The 22,155-nt window shown below is 34.6% G+C and overlaps 1 protein-coding gene across 1 annotated transcript in view; it reads left to right on the top strand.

Annotated features, from left to right (window-relative positions):
* Positions 1 to 22,155, top strand: part of RYR2 (ryanodine receptor 2) — a gene marked incomplete at its 5' end in the record, with an annotated part of 247,650 nt that overhangs the window by 39,400 nt on the left and 186,095 nt on the right. Inside the window, 4 exons of the mRNA XM_017835267.1 lie at positions 9,328 to 9,402; positions 12,527 to 12,683; positions 18,649 to 18,813; positions 20,181 to 20,302. Of these exons, the coding sequence (XP_017690756.1) occupies positions 9,328 to 9,402; positions 12,527 to 12,683; positions 18,649 to 18,813; positions 20,181 to 20,302 (519 nt within the window). The remainder of the gene's footprint in view (positions 1 to 9,327; positions 9,403 to 12,526; positions 12,684 to 18,648; positions 18,814 to 20,180; positions 20,303 to 22,155) is intronic.

Here is a 22,155-nt window from a genome sequence, read left to right as displayed (position 1 = left end):
TTTCTTGGTTTGCAAATAGAGATGTATTTTTTATTCTATTTTATTCTTATTTGTAATGATAAGGACAAGACTCTGGAAGGTCTCATAAAATATTTTGTGTCAAATATTTTCTGCAAAAATTTTCTGTAATTTTTTAAATATTAATAAGAAATAATTTAGAATTTTCTTATATAGCTGCTAACCAACCCTTCCTGGATATTTCCCATTTTTAGACAAGGGAATAGTTTTTGAATGCAGAAGAGAGTTCAAAATGCTGATACTTAAAATGTGATCAGTTCATGTTTTATTTTTAGTTACCATGTGATATACATTACAGCTTGGAGTTTATCACTGCTATTATTATTCTCAGCCTGAAAGTGATGAAAAGTTAAGGTGATAAATAGGATCCTATAGTGTTTGCTACTTATTTGGTCTAAATTCTGCAAAATTCCTTTAAAAAATTTTAGTTGCAGTGTACCTACAGATTTATAGGGCGATCAGGCACTTCAGTAATGAACTTCAGTGCTTAAGAACACACTAAAAATCTGTCTCTTTTCAACAAGACTAACATTATACCTAAACCAGGGTAATGGAGAGTGAAGCTGCAAATTAAGAAAAAATAGATCTGATATGCTTGTGCATTCACATGATGCATCTTTCTGTCCTATAACATGGGAAGAATATGGTTCATCTCTTAAGCTGCAGGACAGGCTGTAAACAGATCAGATAATTGTATTTCTTTCTGCTGTGTCAGCAGTTTTCTGTAATTCTTTCTGCCTCCCCCGTATCTGTCTAATACCCCAAAAGAAGCAGAGCTAGTAGGCAACAAATAGTATGTATGTCTTTGTCTTTATATTTCCTGATAGCAATACTGAGAAACATTGCTTCTTAGTGCTTCATAAAAACAGATTTGATATTCTAAAATTTACTTGTTGTTCAGGATCTTTCTTTAATAAACAAGCAAAATAAAACTAAGTTTGTTGTTTTTCATATTTTACTTTTCTCAAGTTTTTCTATTGCTTTTCTGAAATATTTTATTTTTTTTAATAATAAACATAGAATATAATCTATGATTACTTTTAATTGTATGGAGTTAGGTATAATCGCTCTGTGCCCCACGCTTTCTCTTAAATTATTAGTAAATTTAGTTATTGCTTAAAAACTCTATACTTCTATCTCTATTTAGGACTGTTACCTATTCAAAATAATTTGTGACTCCTTTCAGTTTTCAATATGCGTGCATACTTATTTTGATGGGTAGGATTCAACAGCTGGTACAATTATATTAAAAATACATGTAACTTTGGCAGGTGGGAAATTGTAAGATAAATTATTTTGTCTTTCATTTCAATTGAAGTTCTGTAACTTTTGCACATAAGACACGGTTAGGTATGATATATTTAGAGTACAGTAATTCTGTATTATCGTGTCATTTCCTTTTGAAATAATCTGGTGATAGATTATTTTGATTGGTTTGTTTTGGTTGTTTTGGTTCCAGCGTATGCCTGAAGAGCAGCTCTGCTCTGTAGAATGACAGCATAAAGAAGCACTGAGAAGTTCACACCTGTTGTGACTCACTAATTCGTCTATCTCATTTTTATTTTTCTTCAGAGGCCTTCTCTTTATGCCTTTTCAAATAAATAAAAGATCGGACAGTACTAAAATAACAGTTTTATTCTATCATGTCACCTGGTATCTATTCCAGGAAATAAATAAATAGTTTAGATGTGAAGGATCCTCCTAGGCAGTTTCCAAAACTAACTGCTGTTTAACTCTATTCTTCAAACATTGATACAGTTGCATAAATTTGAGAATAAAAGTGTTTCAAAGAATGCCAGAAGTTCAAAATAAAACACACGTTCTCAAGATGTTTATACTCTATGTATATGTGAGAGTTTATACCATCAGAACAGTGGAGATTTATGAAGCAGTGACAGTGCAGATACTGTGTTTGTGATTACAGTAAGTAACAAAGCCTCCTCTGAGGCAAGGTTATCCAAATCTGTGCTGGAAGAGGCCTAATACAGTGGCAGAATTAGTCACATAAAAAGCTTATAAAATTATTTTCTACGTCTCACAATTTTTTTCTGAGTGTATACTGTGTTTCCTTGCTTCATTGTTGAGCCTGTGTGTCCTTCCATGTGGTCCTTAGATTGTGCTACTGCGATCACTAGAGGGTAGGACGGAATCATTGTATTTGTGGAAGAGGGACTTTGGTGTCAAGTCAGAAACTTAACTTTTCCTTAGGAAGCAGTTTCAAGTAGATCCTCCCTGAAGTTGCTAGACATAGTTTGCTATTAAAAAAAATTCCAAATGGAAGCAGTGCAAATAGAGAAGTTTGTGGCAATATGTTGGTTACTTGATATTACACTAGAGGAAAAAAATGGTATTATTTTTAAAATGCCACAGGCAGGGTGGACATGACCCTGATAGTTACAGTCACTGACCCACATAAAGAGCAATAATGAAACAGACAAAAGGTTAAGTATGTGCAATTTCACTGAATTAAATATAATTTTCTGCATATTCTAGTTAGGTATGTTGTAGGTTTAAGGCAGCTGGTTTAAGACTTATGCATAGAATCCTTAAACTGTGTTCTTATTCTTTAAAATGCCTTAGTCATCTCTAGCAAGCTAGACCTAAATTTACAGTATTGTTTTTGTAGCTCTTCAATTCAAATTTCCGAAGTATTTCCATGTAGATTAAAAAAATAAATATGGGTTTGGGTAGATAAGTGAAGGCATACTGTAATCAACTTGGTGTTCCTGTGGTGGCTGCTTTGGTTTCTATCTATCTTTAAAGGCAGGGCAAACTTCTGCAGCAGCACAGTAGCTAGGAGTTCATATTTATCTTTACTCTTTTTCCTCCACTCTCTGTCCACGTGGTTGGTGGTCTGGCTTCTGTCATATGAGCCGATATAAGCAGTCTGTCAGTAGGAATGAGGCAGACCCACAAGGGTTTCCTCTATTTATAAAATTTTTTTTTCTTTAAATAAAGGATTGTGTGTCTCCTTTTCCACTCTCCCTTCATTTTCATACAGGAGAAATTTTTAAATAATTTTTAATACTTCTTTTTTGGGTGGAGGATTCTATGTGTTTATCCAGCCGAAGATTTAAATCCCTTTTTGTATTACAGGTACTTTGGAATAGTCTTTGCTTTCCTTTGAAATCTTTTCTTGTTGAAATTGTGACACTTTTTTTTTTAACCCTGTTATTTGGCAATTATAGTATCGAGTCTTCACATTTGAATTTATAATATCAAAGGAATGAATAAATTTATTCTAATTGTGATGGAAGTTGATAGTTAGAGCAGGTGTACATTGAAGTTGTTCTGTGAAATTGTTTTCCATTGTTTCATTCTTTTAATTAAAAAAAATAAATAAAAGTGTTCATAATAAATTCATCGCAATTCAATCAGTCAACAGCTCCCCCTTTTTTATATATGTCAATTAAGTGGAATTATTTTACAATATTGCCACTGCTGTATTATGTGTGTCATTTTTATTTTCCTGTAGAAATGTCAGCTGGTTATTAATTCAGGCATGACTGTAGAGTTTTTTATTGCTTTCTGGTTTTGGAGGACTTATTTTGTTTCTGTGTGTTGTTGTTTTTTCTTTGTTATTTCATTTTTTTTCTTAGAACTCTCCTTGAAAAAGGTAATAGCAGATAGTAGTAGAAGTATGTAAAAAAAATATGAGTTTTTTTTCTAATTGGTTTGTGATGCTTACTTTTTATTATACCACCATCTTTCATATTCTTTTAGAACTGAAATACTACACAGGAGTTGGGCTTTGATATTCAGCTCCCAGTCTAGAAGGGAACCATGAATTTTCCCATTGCAACTACTTTGCATTTTGATTTGCAATATGTATTTCAAAGTGATGACTGCAGTGCAATTTGGACCCTTCAGAAATATATTGTTGCAGAAAGCAATTACCTGTGTGAGAGAGAAAAGTGCTCCTGGCTTTTCAAAGTATCATTTGGGTTGGAATAGGCCTTCACGAGGGAATGTATAAGTGAAGCCTAATTTCAGAAACAGTTTTGTCATTCTTGCCTTTGAGACTTTCTTTGGGTGAAACGTATTGCGTTAAGGCTTTTGGAAATGGCATTGAACGTTTCGTGTTAGTCTCAGAGATGGACAGGCTTTTAAAATGATGAAGGTCAAAATCATTATGACTTAGCCAATCTCCGCTTCTGTTCAGTTTCCATGCTATTCTCTTCCAACAGTCTTTGTTATGGCATTATGAACTAATGAGGTCTGTCATACCCCAGAAAGTCTGGGATCTGGCATGTGTGGAGGATTATTTATGATTGAAATGTGAACTCAGAAAGTTTTCACCCAGCATAAATCAATAACCTTTCCCCCACACCCTGAGCCTTGAATAGTGATGGTCTTAAATGACTGGTTTTTCAAACTAAAACCAGAACAGCTTTGCCTGTCATTGAGAGGAGTGGAACAATTTCTTTCACTTGAACTTTTACATCTTATTTGGATTTATTAATTTTTATGTAATTCAGGTACACCATTGTTCTTTATGGCACCCTGATTCATTCCAAGCTACTGAGATTTACTCCATTATTTTCTTGCTATGGAATTTAGGATTTACAAGTTCTTCAACCAAGACTACTTCGGCAGTATCAAAACACTGTCATTTAATGTAATTTATTTTAACCTCATTTAATGCCCATTTTTAGTCAATGAATTTCACTGAAGTGATTGCTCTCTCTCTGCTGAACAATACTTTAATAAGAATATGAATTCAATAATGGTTCTCCAGGGGGTTTGATACGTGATAGTCTATTTTAAACCTATATAATTAATTTATTGTTGTAGTTGGAGATGATAGATTCAAATATCGAGCTTTCTTTTTGATGTTTACCCTCACTTTGCCTGTGCATCTCCTCTCAGAGAGCTGGAGGAGAGTGCCAGGAGCAAGCCAAGGAGAGCAGGATCGGTTCCCAGGCGGCTGGTCCTGCCAGGGCCATGGCGCTGTCCCTGGTGCTGCACCCTCGGGCCGGGCGCTGTGAGGCAAATCACAGAATCCCAGAGTTTTCTCCATTGGAAGGGACCGACCCACAAGGATCATTGAGTCCAACCCTTATCCCCACACGGGAACATCCCCAAGAGTCACACCATGGGCCCAAGAGCATCATCCAAATGCTTCTTGAGCTCTGTCAGGCTTTGTGCTGTGACCACTTCCCTGGGGAGTCTGTTCCAGTACCCAGCCACCTCTGGGTGAAGAACCTCTTTCTAATATCCAACCTAAACCTGCTTTGATGCAATTTCAGGCCATTCCCTTGGGTATTTTCACTGGTCACCACAGAGAAGAGATCAGTGTTGCCCCCTCTTCTTCCCATCATGAGGAAGTTGTAGACTTCAATGAGGTCTCCCCTCAGTTTCCTCTTCTCCAGACTGAACAGACCAAGTGACATCAGCCACTCCTCATATGGCTTCTCCTCAGGGCCCATCCCAGTGCTAGTTTGTATTAAGGAGAATTAAATAGGAGAATGACGTAGTCAGGAAAAGGATGATTAACCTACCGTCATAGGTCAGACCAAAAAATTACTTCATTACACCAACCTAACTATAAGGTTCATAATAAAGATTGACTGAAAAGTCTCAAAGGTTCTGAATTACTTATAGGTATTTTATTTTGAAATAAAAGTGGTTAATACCCTTAATCTATACATGTAGAATATGTGGATGAAGTGTTTTGGAAAGAATAGAAGAAACCCATCAAGAATTAGTCTTATGTGTATGGCTCTGAAGATACAAGTTATCTCAAGCTTTGAGGAAGATGAACACTCATTTTAGCTTCTTGTTATCCTCACTTTTTCTGCTGTTATTTGCACTTTCCTTGTGCATTTACATGACTTATAATTTCATCATTAGGTTTTGTAATGTGGGGGTTTTCTCTACTGTTTGGCAAATGTACATCTTCTTTGCACATTGTAACTCAATTTTTTTTTCCCATCCTATGAATGCAAATAGCTTGTAACTCCTCGAGAGTCAGAGAATTTTTGTCACTAATTTCATGTCATAAAAAGCAGTTTCACTTGACCTAGTAGTACCAGTATCTGATATGGCTTACCAGTGTCAGCTTCAGGGAGGATTCAAATGTAATGAATCATCCTTCCTTTCCAACACTGAACTGCCATCAGAAGTGTATAAAAAGAAATGAGGTGTGTCCTATCGAATGGTATATATAACAAGTACTAAGGAAGTTGGTTTAAGCAATCTCGGAGCAGTTTACTACATTTATTTGAAGGAAAGGAGCTAAAAATGAACTTTCAGTTCCTTAGCAGAAAGACTTTTGAGATGGTCTAGGTTATGAATTTATTCATCTGCTCTGGGGCAATGGTTAGTATACGTGCTGTTATGGTAAAGGCCAAGTGACTTACCCTTCACTAAAGAAATCTTTTATTCAAAACCACCTTTTCTTTACCATGTTTTCCGTAACAAAGACAATATCTAGCTAAAAACACAAGAGCTTAACACCCGATTCTGATGCTCTGTGCTAACTTGTTTTTTGTAGCATGTATCTTCTTTCCCGTCCTTACAAAGTCTTGTTGCTCCATCCTTGACTCCAGTCTACAGGTTTCTCCTTTTGCTTCCCAGTAGGGATCCTTGATCCCTAGCCCTGCAGTCACCAGCTTTTTCTCAGTCCCTCTCCAGATTGCTGTCACCTATTCTTTTGCTGAGGCTTTGCTGCTACCTTTTTGGCTTTTGTCCCCAAGGTGCTATTACTGTCTTTCAGCCTTTACTCCCTCTGTTGTTGCTGTACCTGTCCGTTCATATGGAAGTAAGAGACAATCCTAGAATCCTTTTTATTTCCTCTGGTAAAAAAATCACATGTTTTTCTTTAGGATTTCTTCTCTTCTATTTCTTTTCCATTTTCTCATCTCACCTCATGTTTCCAAGACTGATAGTTCCCTCTTAAAGGAACAGAGAAAGGAAATAATGGATGGATAGTCACATAAAAGAAGACTACTTCACCCATGAGAAGCCATTCTTTTAAGTTCACGATGGGAGGTTTTTTAGGTGTTTAATGTTACACTTACCCATTGCTGTGTGTAATCCAAAACTAGTTCTAAAAGAATAATCAGACTGAGAAACTGGTGAAAGTTTCTGTGTTTCCACTGTGAGAAAGAACTTCATCCCTGCAAAGTAAAAAATTACCAACTTAAAAATGAAACATTTTTGTGAATTTAAACCTTTGCTTCAACCTGATCTTTCATACAATTAATGACTTGAATACTGCTGAATAAAATTGTTAAATTTTGTATTATGCAATATGCAAGTACAAGAATTCCCAATGCATTTTTGTGAGTGAGGTTCACAGTGAAATATGCCAGGATGTAATCAGAACGTTTCAGCTTTGAAAAGAAGCCCAACAACAATACCCCCACACAAGCTGCCCAAACAAACAGCCCACACCCTCCCAGTCCCAACCCAAAAAACCTGACCAGGGTGACATCTGATCTGTTATTGTTGAGATGTTACAACATAAAGCCAGTCTCAGTCTGTTACTTGCAGAAGAAAAATTTGAACAAGTACCTGAAGAGCAGAGAGAGTGTCTGAACAGAGAAGCAGCTTAATGAAAGGTTGTTTAGCAATTGCATTTTACTATACTAATGAAGGTAAATTTCAATAAAAAATAAGATGGCCTTTGAATTTCGTTCAAATTGCCAATACCTGTCAGCTGCTCCTAGTACCACAACCATTTCAGCAAATGGCTAAGGTAATGGTTGGAGAAAACAGTGGATATAAGGTCAAGGGGAGAATTTTTTTACATATTTATATATGAACCCATAGCCTCTTCTTGCTACATGGAGCATCCGCCACACTTTCCATTTATAGCTGGGTCATGAATGTACAGTATGAGTGGTGCTGTAATTGTAGTGAGATGTATTTATTTTGGGTTTTGACTAATTTTTTCTCCTATATAATTTGTTTTCATTCTTTTGCAGTGTCTGGAAGTGTTTATTTCCATAATACTTTTTACCATATTCCAAGATGATTTTAGCTCATCTGTAGTTTCATGTATGCTTAATAGTACTAAGAAGCATATTCTAACTCACTATTTCTTTTGGTTTTGAACTATCTCTTTCAATGCTGGGTTTTCCTCTGTGCTAAGCATTCAGTCCCTCTATATTATATCTACAGGAGGATTTTGGAAGCTAAAGCCTAGTAAGTACTATGTACTTGATTCCAAATTTGTAGTCCTCAAAAAATTGCTTCTAACAAAGATTGGGGAATGCCTGCCATTTCATTATTAATATTCCCTAAAGTTATGCCTCTAGCTATTTTTGGCAGTGCCTGATCTTGGCTGAAGATTGCAATATTTACTCAAGCCATAAGCTCTTCCAGGATTCATAAAACTAGACCATTCTTTGGCAGTGTTCCCTGATGTGCTTGATCTGATAAGCATAGTGACAGCACTCCTTTGCATAAGTGACTCCTGTATTCATTTTCCCAAAGGAAAGGCCATAGAGTGGAAATACAGACGCAGACAGGAAGCAATCCAAAGAATGGCTCCCTACATTTAGAATGGCAATGCTAACTTTCCTTAATGTTTACTTTTAAGACAAATCAGGTTATATACTGAGGGCTTTTCTTGACCATAAGTCTCAGCCCTTTTGTGCATCCAATATAGATCACTTGTCTGTGTGTAGAATAATGGAGGAAAGACCCTTCACCTTTTTTAGACTTAATTGACTGTTTTCTAGAGACATTTAGATTTTTGGGTATATGCAGGAACTAGAACTAGAGAGGTCATTCCATATAAAAATTTGTAATCAGGAAGCTGTTAACATCTGTATCAGTGGGGTTGTAAGACTTTAGGTGTTATGATAATAAAATAAAAGTGCTAATTGAGTAAGTTTTCATAATTCAATGTAATAAGTTGCAGTTATTTTAATAGTATAAGTTCTGAGAAAACACTACCTTTCTTAGGAGATGTATGCAGTGATCACAAATCTTTATAATTATTTATATTTATGTTAGAATCTAGAAATGTTCTAATTATCAGGCTATTGATATTATTTCCCCCTCCCCCCTCCCTGGATTTTCTATCCTTAAAACACTAAGAAAAATGTCTAAGCAAACACTGTATAAACTTTGCTGTTATGAATGTCACAATAATGGATGCTAAAGACAATTAAAACAAAATTTGAGTAACTAAATCTGAAGGTTTAATTGATGGGTGGGTTTTGAATCTAATAACCTTTGAATCTGACAAATGCAGTAATTGTTTGACAGTCTTAAAATGAGAGATGTGATTAAATGAACAAACGCATATGATGAATTCTGCTGAGCATTTAGTCTGTGGCTTTGCTTGGTTTTCAGAACTGTCCATTATGAAGGTGGTGCTGTGTCCATTCATGCTCGTTCCCTTTGGCGACTAGAGACTCTAAGAGTTGCGTAAGTAAAATCCATCTCAGAAAAGAAGTACCTTTGGCAAGACACTTTTTGTATTGTAAGAGTGATCCTACAAAATCAGAATGATAATGATAAATCCAGACTAGTAAGACTAAAATAAGCTTTAAAAAATACTCTATATCACTTTCACTAAAATTAAATAACTTCCTGTAGAGTATGTGTGTGTTTTGATTATTTTTTGATGTTGTTATAGCTGTCACTGAATTCACCATTTATTTTTTTAACACATACATACATAAACGGGACTGATTTTTTAAAAAAAAGTTCATGTGTGACACCCTTTCCCCCAACTTGCTTAAGGCACTGGGAAGTAAAAAATTTACAAAAAAAAATGCTATCATGCATTGTTGGAAGTGTTGGAGTGATAGTAAGGAATTGTGCCTTGTTTGTTAAGGTAATTGCAGTGTAAAATTGCACCTAAATAGTGTTACAATATGTGCTTGTGATACAGTTTCTAGAGACTAATAAATGATTGAATTTTAGAGATTGAATCAGGACATCTTATGAAAAGGTTACACTCTAATGATGCTGTTTTCTGTGTGTGCATTTTATTAATAGGATGACGTTAAATGTCAGTGATAGGGCAGTGAGATTTTTCCTTTGGACTAAAATAGACTTTGAGACAGTGACAACAATGAAACTGTGGAAGGATCTCTGGCTTTTTATTTTCCTCATGGTGTGTAATTCCCTAATAAGCAGTAGTACTGGACCAGTCTGGAGATTCAAGAAACATCTGTTACAACCATGATATATCTCACTTTAATACACATTTTATACAAACTTTTGAAAGGTAAACATTTGAACATATATGACAGAAAGAAATTGTAAGATCTATCAAAACAACTATAACAAAGGCAGTGGTAATCTTTCTTTTCAAGATTTTCTTATCAGGAAAAAAACCCAAACAAATAAAATCCCAAGAATAATGCTCTCTCCTGCAAGTCACTCACCAACCTATTTCCTGTATAATATTGTAATAGCTATATACATTCATTGTTGAATTGCAGTCCATTACCATTCATGCAAATGCTTCAATTTGTAGCTTAGTATATGCATGCCTGAAGTTCTCAATAAGCTGTAGTCCTTCCCAGAATGACTGCAGATATAATATTGTGCTAAAATTATATGATTCTAAAGGAACCATTTTTCCTCCACTCTGTTCTTTAGTGGAGAAGTCCCATAAAAATTGCCTGGGCAATGTACCTGTGCAGATTCTGTGCCATAGAATGCCACATACTATTACTCAGCATTGCTTTCTTTCTCAAAAGGCGACAGGGATCATATTCTCACATTGCAGAAAAATGTTTTTAGTAGTCAGAAATGGCTTCACAAGATTCTTTCTGCTCAAGGGGCTTTACACGTAAGTGCACATGGTTGCTATTTTTCTATCCTGCAGGGATGAATTAGGGGCATGGCTCAATTGCACTACTTTTTTCTTTCTTTCTTTTTTTTTTTTCTTATGGTCCGTAGCTCTTGGGTCCAAGGGAAAATTGAATCGAACAAGAGAAAAGGCAACTCCCCAGCATGAGTAATATGTAAGGTGCAGAACTCATGTATTTTACCAGACTCAGCAACACAATAGCTGAGATTCATGATCTGACATTTTACTGACTTGAGAACAGAAGTTAACACTAGAACACTGGATTTAGATGTCCTTTTGTGGAGTATACCAACTTTGCTGTGCAGAAGACAGAAAAAGGAAAATGTGTTTCTAAGATATAAAACTTCCGTATTTCCTTCTTCCTCAGAGCTCCCTCAACTTAAACAGAAGAGGCTCTAGTCTAAAAAAGAAAATAGTTGAGGGTGAAAACCTTTTCATTCTTCTGGCCTCTTTAGAATCAGTAACTAAAAAGGTGTAGAAGTTTAATCACTGAAATGTAATAAATCTTGTTACAAAATAGAAGCATTTTAAAAACTCACGGACTTTGAAAATGTCTGCCAGATTGGTTTTTCATACTTTGGAAAACCAGCTCTTAAGAAAACACATTTAAACAACCGGGTATTGTTATTGAATAGGTAAGTGCTCTAATCTGCTACATCTATATGTCATAGAAAACAAAAATGACGTAAACCTGCTAAAGTGCTAATTAAGGGATTTGCAGACTTGCACATAAATATATACAAAACATATACATAAAAACTTGTTATTTTTTTAAAGCCACAGTAAGCATAGAGAATTTCTAGTATTTGCAAAAGCACATCAGAACTGTGACATTATGTCATAATTCCATTATGATGGGTATTTTGCAAACACAAAATAAGAGTATAATTTCCTCTCTAAAGAGTAGCATGCCACATACATCTGAAATACAAACTTTTGAAGATATAAGACTGAAGAAAGTTTTGTGAAGACCCAGGAAAACATCCTAGCTGTGACCATTTTCCAATCTAAGGAATATTTGAGAAGCCTTCTGAAAAGCCTTTGTGAAATACATACTCCTTAGTAACCCCTACACAAGTTTGTCTTCAGGAATTAATCAGGAAGTACAGAAGGGCTGAATTTTCAGTTTAAGGCAAGAAGTCAGAAACCTGTGATCTGTATTTAGAGTAATTGTTGGAGAGCTTAGACAAGCTTTGCCTTTCTTCCTTTATTTCCTCCTATATGAAGAATCTGGGCCATTCTTGGCTTAATAAGTTTTCTTATTTATTTTAGGAAGTTTCTTTATTTATTTGTTTATCCATTTTATTTTTGCACACTATTTTAAGTGTGCTTAAAGTGTGCTGACTGCTAGAAGATGAGGACTCTGGGAGAGTGAACAAACCCAGCTGCTGGTAGATGAAGTATTGGAGAGAGAACTGGCAGATCTAAGCTCTTTGTGTACAGCATAAGCCGCCTTTTCCGTAGGCGGTCTGTACTGTTGCTCATGAGGAATTCAGTCTGAACGAAAGCAGACTGTGCAAAGGAAGAGATTAGGATGTTAAGATTATTTATTAGAATAGTTTTATAGCCACAAAATAGCCATTTTCTTGCTGATACTCCAACATTTAGAATTTTATCTTTTCACCAAGTAGTTGAAAATATAATGTACTTTAAAATATTTTTGCCAGTAGTTAAAATCTTCCTTTTTTTTTTTTGTAACTAAATGTTTTCTATGAACTCTCTTAGGTGGAGTGGCAGCCACATTAGATGGGGACAGCCATTCAGACTAAGACATATAACGACAGGAAAATATTTAAGTCTTCTGGATGACAAGAGTCTTCTTCTTACGGACAAAGAGAAGGCAGATGTAAAATCTACAGCATTCTGTTTTCGGTCTTCCAAGGTATGGAATCAGTGCAGCATTAGTATAACTAGTACTAATTTCAGTCTCTTTGGAAAACAACATTTAGATATTTTCTGTTTGTTGTGATTGCATTGATTACTGGAGCCTTCTACTTTTCACTGTTTAAAAAAATCCCAAACTCAGTATAATCAATATCTAGAATGCTTCTTTTATGAATACTTTCTTTGTGTATTGCTACCTGTCTGTCTGTTTGTGGTGTGTTGGTTTATTTTGTTTGGTTGATTGCTTGGATTTTTGTTTGTTTTTTTTTTTCTTTGTTTTTTTTGTTTATTTGTTTGTTTTGTTTTGGGTTAGGGTTTTTTTTGTGTATTTTTTTGTTAGTTGGGGATTTTTTGTCCTGCTCACCCACTTTGGAACAGTTTACTCAGTTCTAATTTGTTTTTCTGATTAACTTCTCTGGTTCTTCACTGCTTAGATCTCTTGGCTGTCATAGGAAAAATTTGTAATATTGTGGGTTACTGAATTTAAATTTGAAATTCAGGATGTCTTTCAGCAGATACTATGTTGTGGTCTAATCTGAAGTTACCACAGTTTGACTTTTCATTTTGACACCTTCAATAAGCATTTAAAGTTTAAAACAGTACTTTTTTTGTAGTATAGTATTAAGTATAATGATAATAAGATAAATTCTTTAATGTCCTTTGATTTCTCATACTTTTCACCTGTTGCATGGTGTCTCTAAGAATTTTCCAACAACAATTATGTTGTTATAAAAAATTATCTTCTAAAATATATAGTAATAGTAAACAGAATTACTCAATAGCTCTTCTGTAGCATTTACTCTACGTATTTTTAATTAGTTGCCTGCTTGGGAAAATAAGAAAAGAATAGACACCCAAAAGCAGGTATATAGACTTTTGCATTCTGATAACAAAGACTGTATTTCAGATGATTGTTATGACATGCAGACAATGTATCTTTTTTAAAACCAATTAGAAAAGTCATAAAAAGGCTTAAATATTTTAAGGCAATGCAGTGCAGCTACATTGGGGATTTCCTGTTGCAGCTATTTTAGATCGCAACACTTTAAAGCAAGAGGGATAGAATAATCCATTCACTGATTTTCAAGATGGGTTTTCAGCAGGGGTTATTCCAAAAAGAGAGGAACAATATACTACACTCTACTGTTACATGTTTTATTTAGTCAAAAAAATACTTGAAGGCAAGACTTGTTAGCAATATGGAATATCTTTTGTTGATATGAATAAGGTGGTTTGTCTCTTTTTTCCTGAGGAGTATATGCACATGTGTTTTGGTGATTAGATAATGTTGTATTTGAAGTTTCTTCTTTTTATTTTTTTTTAGCCTGAAATTGCTTATTTGAATTATTTTGAGAATTTATATTTTGAAATGGTTTTGTTCTACCATGCTCAAAATAAAAGGTTAGCAGATTTTGTTTAGTTGTTTTTAGTGACCAAACTTATTCTATGCAGAGCACAGCAGAGATAAAAGCCTTTGGGGCAGGTAGAAACATGTTATGGTAATCAATTCTTGAAGTAACATGAGAGAATTCTCAGAGAGGTCTATAAACTAATCAGCACATGAAAAATACAATCTTACTGATGCTTAAATATGGATTTTCAAAGAAATTGAAAGTTTGGAAGATCGTATTTGAAGTAAATGTTGTGGATGTCCACATTCATTTTAACTGAAGACTTATTTGACAGGAATTATAGAGGTACCACAGGAGAGGAGTATATGGTTTGCACTTCATTGCTGGGGATGAATCCAGTCTGGATGCAATCGTATGCCATGTGCTCTAGGATGACCCTGCTTGAGCGAGGAGGTTGGACCAGATGACCCACTGTGGTCCCTTCCAACCTGACCGATTCTGTGATTCAGTCTCCTGCTTTGGACTTCTTATAGGAGTGTCATGTTTCACTTTATTAGGATACAGGCATTAAAAATTTTCAGGTACCTTCCTTCTCTGGAAAAGAGTGTTAAAGATTTCAAAATTATAGCAGTTCTAGGAAGGTTTCTGTAGAGAAGGTAAGCAGACTTAGGGTCTCTTTGCCTCTGAGCATGTATGAAAAAATCATTCAACCTTTCCCTTGTGCTGTTAGCACACAAAAAATTATTTGTGGATAAGAGGGAGTCCCTAACCTTCTTTATTGACTACAGAGTATTAATACCTGGAAGTATTTCAAGGAGCTAGATATTTCTTATAGGAATTTCAGTCTTTTTTATTTTGCCACAGTCAAAATTCTTCCTTCCACTACCTGAAAAGTAGAAGAAAAGTGAGAAGAATTATGAAGATCCCACTTCTTGTGTAAGAGTAAGTTAGCTCTAAATAGGCAAAAACAAATAAGGGAGAAGAAAGTGTTAAAGACTAGGTTCCTTCAAGCATGTGAGTAAATAATAACTTCAATTCCTAAATAAAAAGCAGCTTTCAATGTTTGCAGAGAAAATATTGAAAATGTATCCCCTGTAAGTCTGAAGATTCAGATGCAAATGTAAAGGCTTATAATTTATTATTGTTTTACCCTTATTATTTGCAAGGACTCATCATCTTAAACATATTAGCTTCCCAGTACTACATTTAAAAAGTAAGCCAGAAGAGAACTAGAAAGCTGAAACCTTTCAAGCATCTGAAATTCAAAAAATATTTTTCTTTTTTTTTGCTCTTGTGGTCTCGCTTCACTCAGCACAGGATGTCCACAGATATCTACAATTTATCCCCCAAACATATGTCTCTTTTATAGACTTGAGTTTATAGTGATCAAGTTTTGAGTATTTTTTTTTTCTCTCTTCCATTTGCTCAATATTGATTCATTTTAATAGAAAGCATTGGTTTAATGTCACTCTCCCACTGAAATAAGGTAATTTTACCAATTTAGAATTGTTTATATATTTTGTACCTAGTCCGCTTTTTCTGTCTGTAGTATTTTCCAGTGGACAGAAATATATCAATTTAAATAAAAATTTATGGCTTATATTTTTGTCTTCAACTTTTTCTTAAAAAACAAAGTCATAGAATATATATTAATATCAGCTTAAAAAGCAGTCATGAATTAGCTTCTTGCAACCAGTGAGATCTTTTAGAATATCAGTCCTGACTAAAAGTATGCCACTAAAGTTACAGGTTGGGTTGGATGACAAGAGGTAAAGTTGAAAGGACAGGCCTTAATCATGGGAATCCATTTTGGAATGTTATAAGAAATTAAACAGAAATATTAGAGTGAAATAACACATTTAAGGTGAGGCTTCATAGAATAATTTTTTCAACAGTAAGATGAAACCATTTTAAATGATTTTGTTCGTTTAGCCCACAACAAAAGTGTGAAGATTGTTCACAAACTATACAAACTATTTATAAAGAGCAGATCCTTCTGGAGAAAATCTGGTATATTGTTCATTAAATCTGTTCATTTCCAATTTACTCTTGTTGCTTTGCATTACAGACTGTTGCAAAACCCACTTGTTTGTTCCAGTGTAATAAATGAAGATTTTTGATCCTTGTTTAGAAAAAGTATATGGTCTGAGAATGGGTCTAGAATGGGTGTAGACTGCAATAAAACTTAAGGTTTTCTGTGTAAAAATGCAGTAGGAAGAATTAACAGATGGTTAAGTAATGACAGGTTACATATGTGGTAAGTGTGTAGGAGGCTGGAAACTAGCATAATGTAATATCTCTACCAATGTGCAATTATTAATTGGTGACGTGGTGGTTTCTGATGTTTTTCAGATCCTAATTTTCACTGGTGAACAGTATTTTACAGTGGATAATAGATAGATTTATTATATCTACTTTCTCTACTGTACTACCTACTGTTTATTGACATAAAACTAGCATTCCATTAAAATCTTCCCCTTTATAAACAATTTGTGGTTCCTGTTCACTTCCCCAAAAATCTCAATGTCCCCAAATGAATGCTCTAATACCTGCTGCCCCAGATCATCCTCTAGTCTTCCATTTCTATCTTATATTTAGTCCAGTTTTTACACTATGCTTTCCTGGCTACTATATTTTTTTGCAGGAAAGAGATTATGGGATTGAATTCAATCTGGACTCTAAGTCTACACATAAAGCTGTTAGTGTACTTACCTTGCTGACAACAGAGATCTTGTTTGACAAATTGTTGGCACTGCAATTTTTATGCTAAGTAAATTTAATGTTAATTCTATGAAGATTTCAATATGAAAAAAAAACTAAAACCACAAAAAAACCAAAAACCCCCTTGTTCCTGCCAGTGAATTTTAAACAAAGTATGGAATAAGATTTTAAATAAATAATCCCTCATGTTATTTACAGTGCTTTATGAGAAAATTTGTGAATCCTTATATTCATACCTTAAAAAATTAGTTGTGAGACTTGAAAAAGAAAAATCTTACAATGTAAAAGTACAGTACATTCACACAGGTTCACACTATCTTGTAGTTATGAAGAGAATTTGAAGGACTAGAGCTTGAAATCAGGCTGTCTTTTTCTTCATACAACAGTGGGACCTAACTTAATTTTTCTTGTATCATCATTTGTTTGCAATGTCATATTATAAGTAGCTTTTCAATTTGCAACTGCTGTGACATTCAGGTTATTTGTGCTAGCTTTTGAAAGAATTGAATGCAACACTTAGAGAAATGCTATGAACAAAATAATGAATTAATAATGAAATAGAAGCACACAATAACTCAGTTATTGGCATCAGATTACTAATAAATCAGTTATAAGCATGTATCAAATGGACAAGATTTTAATAAGAATTTCAGCACTTAAGGAATCAGCCATTTACATGGTATTAAAATCAAAATCTGTATCCAGAAACAATCCGAAAAAAACCTGCATTGATGAATGTTTTATATCTGAAAGCTTAAAGTTATGAAAAGTAATCACAAATTTTACTTCATAATGCTTCAGAATGCATTGATAATTGTAGGCTGAAAATCTGATTACAGGACATCTCCCTTTATTTAAGAAATGCTTTTAAAAATGCTTTAATGAATTAGAGATCATTGTCTGTTCATTTAAAGAAACTAATCTTCATCATCTTTTACTGTGAAACTGCCTTCCCACATTGCCAAGGCACATGTGTATGGTGTAATTATTCTTCTACTCTTTCCTGATTGTAGAAAGATGGAACAAGTAGAAGTTTTTGTCTCACTATTTGTAACATTACTCTGATTAGCTGAAGGAAGATGCTTGTCATCTACTGCTATCAGGAGAAGCAGAGAATGTTGAAGCTGTATTTGCTTAAGGGGGTTATGTTCCACATTGAATGTACGGTGGAATGGGCATATCAGTCAGTTGAACCATATGTTTTTGGAGACATGGATGATCTGTTGTGAAGCAGGATGCATGGGCTATTTGTCTTATAAACTGATGTCTATGGGGAAGGAGTTGGTTCTTAGAAGAGCTAGGTGTTGGGGAAACACCTCCGATTACCGTCACAAACTATAGTATTGTTTGGAATACTACATTTCCTCTCCTGAAGCAACTGCTGTCATGCCATTCTTAGTTTGCAGACTAGTCACAAACACACAGAAATGGATTGCTTTTCTCAGGAAATACTGAGCCTGCTGTTGGGCAGTGATAGGTTAAAGGCCATCTCTCAGTGACAGTTGAATGGTGCTCGTCTTTTCCAGGTTGGAAAAAAAATCCCAAATTCCCAAGAAAAAGCTTATGAAGGTTAATGCCTGGTTCAGCTAGGGGAGTCAAAGTATTTGGGGTTGTTTTGTAAGCTTTTATGTTTCAATAATGACATACTGTCAATTATGATCCTAGTTCTTTCTATGCAGGTGAAATGAATAAGTGAGGTTTTTGTGTTGATGGGATTTCTCTCTCTGTGTCTTTAATTAGCAGTTTTTCTCTTTTTTTTAATAATTAATTGAAAGAAGGATCTCAAATATTCTTTTAGGTCCTATTTTGGACAAATGCCTGGTATTTAATGTTTTATGCAAATATTAACATGTTAGTTATTGTTCATGTATACATTTTTGTCTTCTTCAGGAAAAGCTGGACATAGGGACAAGAAAAGAGGTGGATGGAATGGGAGCCCCTGAAATAAAGTATGGAGATTCAATATGCTTTATACAACATGTAGATACAGGCCTATGGCTTACGTACCAGTCTGCTGATGCAAAGTCTGTAAGAATGGGTTCTGTGCAGCGAAAGGTAAGACTCTAAATAGGAATCCATTTCATTCAGTCACAGTTTGATAGGGTAGGTGGGGGTAGGAAATGAAGGGAACTATATGAAACAACTAATTTCTGGGTTTCAAATATTTTAAGCATGCCTTAGCATGCTTACCATGTGAAAGATTGGGTTTCTTTTCAGTCACATATTGAAAAAAGTTAAGTGATGTACTGAATTTTTAAACTGAAAGGCAAACAAAGTGCATGTGTCGGCCTCTAGACATTAACCTACAGACATTGATAAATCTGGATATACTTGATTTCAAATTAAATATTAGTAACAGCCTATAGAATGTGCTAAAATTCCTTTCTTCAGTGTAATTTGGATTGAGGATGCTTTTAGTTCAAAGTACTTCTTTCCACATTGTAAGTGTATTACTTTTTGATCTGGAATGTTCGAGTCTTGAGCCCTGAAAGATTTCTTTTATAGAATAATAATAGCCAAGCAGAATGCTAACTCAGCATCATAAAGTAGGAAAAATATTATTTTACAACTTTACACTGTAGTATTTTCCATAACTGTTTTACATACCAGAACTACAAAGCTGGAGCAAAGGACATACCTTATAATTTTATATATAAAATTTGTCTGTATTGTATGTGTGTATAAATATAAATGCATATATATTTTATAAAATTCTATAAAGGTAATATTTAGGAAACAGTTTCTATCTGTGTACAATTTTAGTGATTATAATGCTAACAAAATTATCAGTCATAATAATTGTAATACCTAAATAAATCTAAAATAATTCAAAATAAGTTACCTTACTAAATAGTTTAGTAATGCAAGTCTTATAAATTGCATGTGTGTGTGTATACATGTACCTGTATGAAAAAAACTTGTTACCATAAATGGTTTAAAATATTTATGTAGATTGGATTAAATACCTTCAGAACCATTATAACTAAACATGAAAAACTGTAAGTTATTGGAAATCACTCAAAGCATTCACTAAAAGAAAAGAAGGCCAATAACACTCTTAGAAAACAGAACCAGTAAAGAATACCTGTTATGACCATGTCTGCTTTAGGGGTTTGCTGCTTTTAACATTGATAAAAACAAACAGCAAGCAAAACCCCTTAGATTTTTTTTTTTTTAATAAAATATACTGTTTACAAAAGCTGTGGCTTTGAGATTATTATGGCACTGAACCTGCTGGCTCAGTAAAGTCTGTCCTTGGAAATGAGGAACTAAAACATGGAATTATCTGTTTTTAATCAAATAGTTATTTCTGTATATGACTTCATCATTTCCTAGCGTCCCTTGCTGTGTGAGTTTTCAAACTTCTTATTTGCAAATAATGTTTCATTTTGCAGTGACTGCTGCTTATTTTTGTTTTGCAGGCAATAATGCACCATGAAGGTCACATGGATGATGGTTTAACACTGTCTAGATCTCAGAATGAAGAATCCCGTACAGCACGTGTCATCCGTAGTACTGTCTTCCTTTTCAACAGGTTTATAAGGTATGCTTTTAAAATTATGTTTTTATCCTTTTTCTATTTTATTCAAAGTGGCCATTAACGCAGCAGTGAACAATTTAGCCTTCAGAAAAAAAATAGATGAATGCCTCTCAAAGCAGACTTTGTCAATTCTGTATGTGTTATCAGCAGATAAGGGCCTTGAGAGATACCAGTCAGTTTCTTTTCTCTGTCTTCTAATACCAGTTTATAGTTCAATCTTGATTTAAATGCATAACATACTGAAAATGCAAGCAAACCATAAAAGAGAGGTTTTTCATTTCCAACATTTGCTTTAAGTCACGTGGTGCATCATTTAGCTTTTCCTTTTCTAAGTATAGTTTTTAAGAGTTCTCTTCCTTGAAAAACCTGGAAGAAGGAGATAATCATATGACTACAGATTTGTTAAAAACACAAATATACTGAAGCAATTCATAGTCTTAAGAAAATTTTTTCTTAAAAATTATGCCACCTTTCTACCTTCACATTACACTTTGTTTACTTGTTCCCTTTTAATGCTACTTTTTTCTTTAATGTTTTGAAACATTGAAAAATGTGTTATTTTATAGTAATTAGCCATTTAAAAATCCTGTCAGTTTTATGCAATTTGCATTTATCTTCCTATTCCAAATCTCCTCCTAAATAACACTGATAAAATGCTAATTCTCAATTGCTTCTAATTTCAGTAATTGATGAAAGGCCCATTCATCAGTGTAGTAGAAAAAGAATGATAAGCAATAAGACTATATAGAATAAGAATTTCGTAAGAATTCATTTGTGACAAGAAAAAAACAGTGTGGGAGGTGGTGACCTGAAGCAACTATGTCATAAATCGTTGCACAGCCAAAGACATACAGATGTCAGTTTGTTGAAAAACATTTAACAAGGTACTTAAATAACAACAGAGAAAATCATATATCAGGAGAATTGCCTCCTGTATGACATTTAAAATACAAAAGAAATGTAAGCCCTAGGTCACTTCAGAAATAATACAGCTTCTTAGAAGCTTCTAAGAATGCCATAAAAGATAAGGACAGAGAAAGGGAATTTAATGATAAGGTTTTGCAAATTAAGGTATTGCTAAATTACAGGGGAGATTTTTGTGGATTGCGCAGGGAGTCCAAGGTAGTGTTTAACAGTTCAGTGTTGGCAGGATGTTACTCCAAGAAGAAAAAGCTGAATTGGAGAGGATGAAAATCATTCTTCTAAGTGTTCTTTCCCATGAAGGCAGTAGAAAAATTGCACTTTGGATAATGAGTTCAGAATAAAAATTAAATTTTAAAGATAACTTTTGTAGCTATCTTTTAGAAACATTGCATTTACTGTAAGAGATTTGAAAAATGAAACCAGCCACACAAAAAACCCAAACCAAATATCAAACAACAAGCATATCACCCCCACCCCCACCCTGTCCCAAATATTTTATCTTAATCCAGCAAGAAGCAGAGTATGAAATGAGGCTTGTGCTCCATATCATGGCCAGGAGATGAATCCTGGGAGCAAGCCAGGTACTGTACAGCTCAGGAGAAAGGATTGGCAAGGACAGTCGTGGGTTAGGTTGCTGGGAACCTTTGGTGCCTTCAAGGAAAGAAAAGAGGGAGATGGGTATGAGGCTGAGTGGATGACTGTATGGGCATGGTGGGCTGCTCTGCTCTGTTTATGCTGATCTAGAGACCACCAGTGAACACAAAAAGGACCTCGTTGCTACATAATTGGGCTTTACTCAAAAATAAGCTAGCAAAATAACTGTCTTAAAGTGGCAGAATGCAGAATAAGTCATAAGAGAAATCATATGCCAAATAATCCCACTCTTCCCTGCTGTGTGCCGCCAGGGTGGGCCCTTCTGCTCAGGGCTGCTT

The sequence above is a fragment of the Lepidothrix coronata genome, unplaced genomic scaffold (genome assembly GCF_001604755.1).
Source record: "Lepidothrix coronata isolate B3197 unplaced genomic scaffold, Lepidothrix_coronata-1.0 Scaffold253, whole genome shotgun sequence".
Classification (NCBI taxonomy): Eukaryota; Metazoa; Chordata; class Aves; order Passeriformes; family Pipridae; genus Lepidothrix; species Lepidothrix coronata.
Note: the sequence above shows the minus strand (reverse complement) of the source record. Positions and strands in the feature narration are given on the sequence as shown.